Source organism: Montipora foliosa, chromosome 1 (assembly GCF_036669935.1).
Source record: "Montipora foliosa isolate CH-2021 chromosome 1, ASM3666993v2, whole genome shotgun sequence".
Taxonomy (NCBI): domain Eukaryota; kingdom Metazoa; phylum Cnidaria; class Anthozoa; order Scleractinia; family Acroporidae; genus Montipora; species Montipora foliosa.
The window spans coordinates 51,400,571-51,403,070 of NC_090869.1; the positions used below are offsets into that span (position 1 = coordinate 51,400,571).

Sequence of the window (2,500 nt, forward strand, 5' to 3'; positions counted from 1 at the left end):
TTCTCGCGCGAAATTAACTGGAGCGAGGGGTTTCCAAATATGGTACTTAACACTAAATATTCGGAAGCTGTGAACGCGCGTTACACGTTTCAACCCTTATGGGTTTCTGTTATTATTTGATTGTGATGCTCATTAACTGAAGTTGTCTGATGCAACCCTGAATTTGAGTTCATATCCCAAAGACGCCAGTAGGGTTGGCAAAGAATTCGGTCATACAGTATGTTAGACAACTTTATTGCTTACCATTAAAGTGTGCAAATGAATCCCTTTTGAAAATTACTGCATAAAAAGATTACCTTTGTGTTGTACATGTATTGTATAGTGTAAAAAATACAGATGAATTAGATCAATTTGATTTTGGTCAGATTTGGACATTGGCTAATTCATGCATGTAAGTGGACATTACAGTGAAATTGCTTCAATCCAGAACTTTTGCTCCATGTATCCAATCAAAAACTCTGCTCTGCCATAATTCCGATTGCTGACACAGATACATGTATCCCATCGAAAACCCACATCACCGTGCTCGTTCGGGAGAAAATACATGTAGCCATTCCCTGACAGATTAAACTTGGCGTCAGTGAAAATCCGGTATTTTATCAATGTTCGCGCGAGCTAATGCGCTCGCCAATGACGCAAGAAATTTTACGCAGTAGGGGGAATTACCTTAAATTGGTCAAACTGATCTAATTCCAGTACGATCAAGTATTGATCTGATTAAAGGACATGTTGATTAGTTGTGCTCAGTATATTGTAAACGTTTGAATTACAGCCACTTCCTGGCTCAATGATACTGGATTATGTGAATGAGAAGGTAAGTCAGACCATAATTGATTGGTAACTACATGTACATATAAAGTGCACACTAAGGCAAATACCATTCATTCCTTAAACACCTTCTTTTTTTTTTCAATTATCTCCAAAATATCACATCTTTCCGCGCCAAGATTGCCCTTTTTACACGCCACACAAGGTACGTTAAGAAAACAGGCAGTCATTCTTCCCATCAAAGAGCTGTAAGAGGTGTTGGTGCGTTCCTTATTTCGACATCACAAACCGCCTTGAAATTCCTGTTTTCAAAGAATTTCCAGGTTTGTGACGTTTCTTTAAGTACAGACACATGCTTCTTATTTCCCTGCTTGTTGGTCAAGTGACCAATTATTTTGCTTACTAATGTGGCTCCTAGAAAGCAATGTTTCTACGAGAAACTTGTAAAAAAATTTTAATGATATCTATGTAAGCTGAGAGATGTAACTCATCAATTTAATAGGCATTTTGTCCAATCGGATGAGCGGATTTATTCACCAAGGAAACCGTTGTAATCCATGATAAATTTATCTACATGTACGAGACGTGACTTTGACTTTGAAATTGTCCCAAGGGGTGTTTGGGCTACAAAGCAAGAACAAAGTAAAGCAAATTAAGATGTAGGTTTTATGTAAAGAATTCGAATCAACGTGAATGTTCAGATCAAAATAATAGCACTATGTACAACAAACATTAGATCGAACGGTTTTGAATTTATGATAAAAACTAGGGAACTGTTGTCACAAAGAGCAAGCTACTTTTTTATGTTCCTTTTGTCAAAATGCACACTGTTCCTGCAACGCTAGTTTTACCCTGCAGTTCAGTTTATTTTGCTTTGTTTCGTGTCCAACATTTTGAATTCTCCAACCGAAAGACCGTGACAATGCGAGTCAAAATCCCATTTAATGTTTCTGGCAACCTGTCTAAATTACGATGACAAGAAAAAGAAGGTTACCTGTGTTGACTCGTGTGAAAAAAAGTTGCGTTGAGACGCAAGGTTCTGGACGAATGTTTCCGTATCCAAATTTTAAAGAGCTGTAACGTTAAGAAAAGGGCGTTGCGGCGCTGTTGGATTGGATTGCGGATAATTTTGCAGAAATTTGAACGCGATGGACTGTACGCAAACGAGCGACGAGAAATGGTGACATCAACTATAACAACCGTTTACAGACAGACCACCTCTGCTCAATGCGTTACATACGTGACTGGAAAGCTGGTTTACTATAAATTAGAGCAAACAACACTAAGCCGATGCCTACAACCTCCCGCATCATACAAGCAACGACATCAACAACAGGCCAGTAGTAGTAGTAGTCGTCGTCGTCGTCGTCGTCGTCGTCGTCGTCGTCGTCGTCGTCATCGTCGTCGTCGTCGTCGTCGTCGTCGTAGTAGCGGTAGCGGTGGCGGTGGTGGTAGTGGTGGTAGTAGTGGTAGTAGTGGTAGTGGTAGTGGTAGTGGTAGTGGTAGTGGTAGTGGTCGTCGTGGTGGTAGTGGTGGTAGTAGTAGTGGTAGTAGTGGTAATGGTCCTAGTGGTGCTAGTGGTAGTTGTAGTAGTGGTGGTCCCTTTTAACCAATTGACTCCCAGGAATTAGAATTACAAGCTGTGATAGAGTTAATGCTGACGCCAAACGGTTTTACTCGTCATTGGGGCACGTTGCAGGAGTCAATGGGTTTAAAGATCAATTCCAAATTG

At 40.4% G+C, this 2,500-nt stretch overlaps 1 protein-coding gene across 2 annotated transcripts in view; it reads left to right on the forward strand.

The window, feature by feature from the left end:
• Positions 1-2,500, forward strand: part of LOC138000742 (E3 ubiquitin-protein ligase RING2-like) — a 19,348-nt gene that overhangs the window by 12,774 nt on the left and 4,074 nt on the right. The window contains exon 13 of one of the 2 annotated variants that reach the window (XM_068847370.1): positions 773-814. The exons of the other annotated variant lie outside the window; for it this stretch is intronic. Coding sequence (XP_068703471.1) covers positions 773-814 — 42 coding nt within the window. The remainder of the gene's footprint in view (positions 1-772; positions 815-2,500) is intronic. 2 annotated transcript variants of the gene reach the window in all.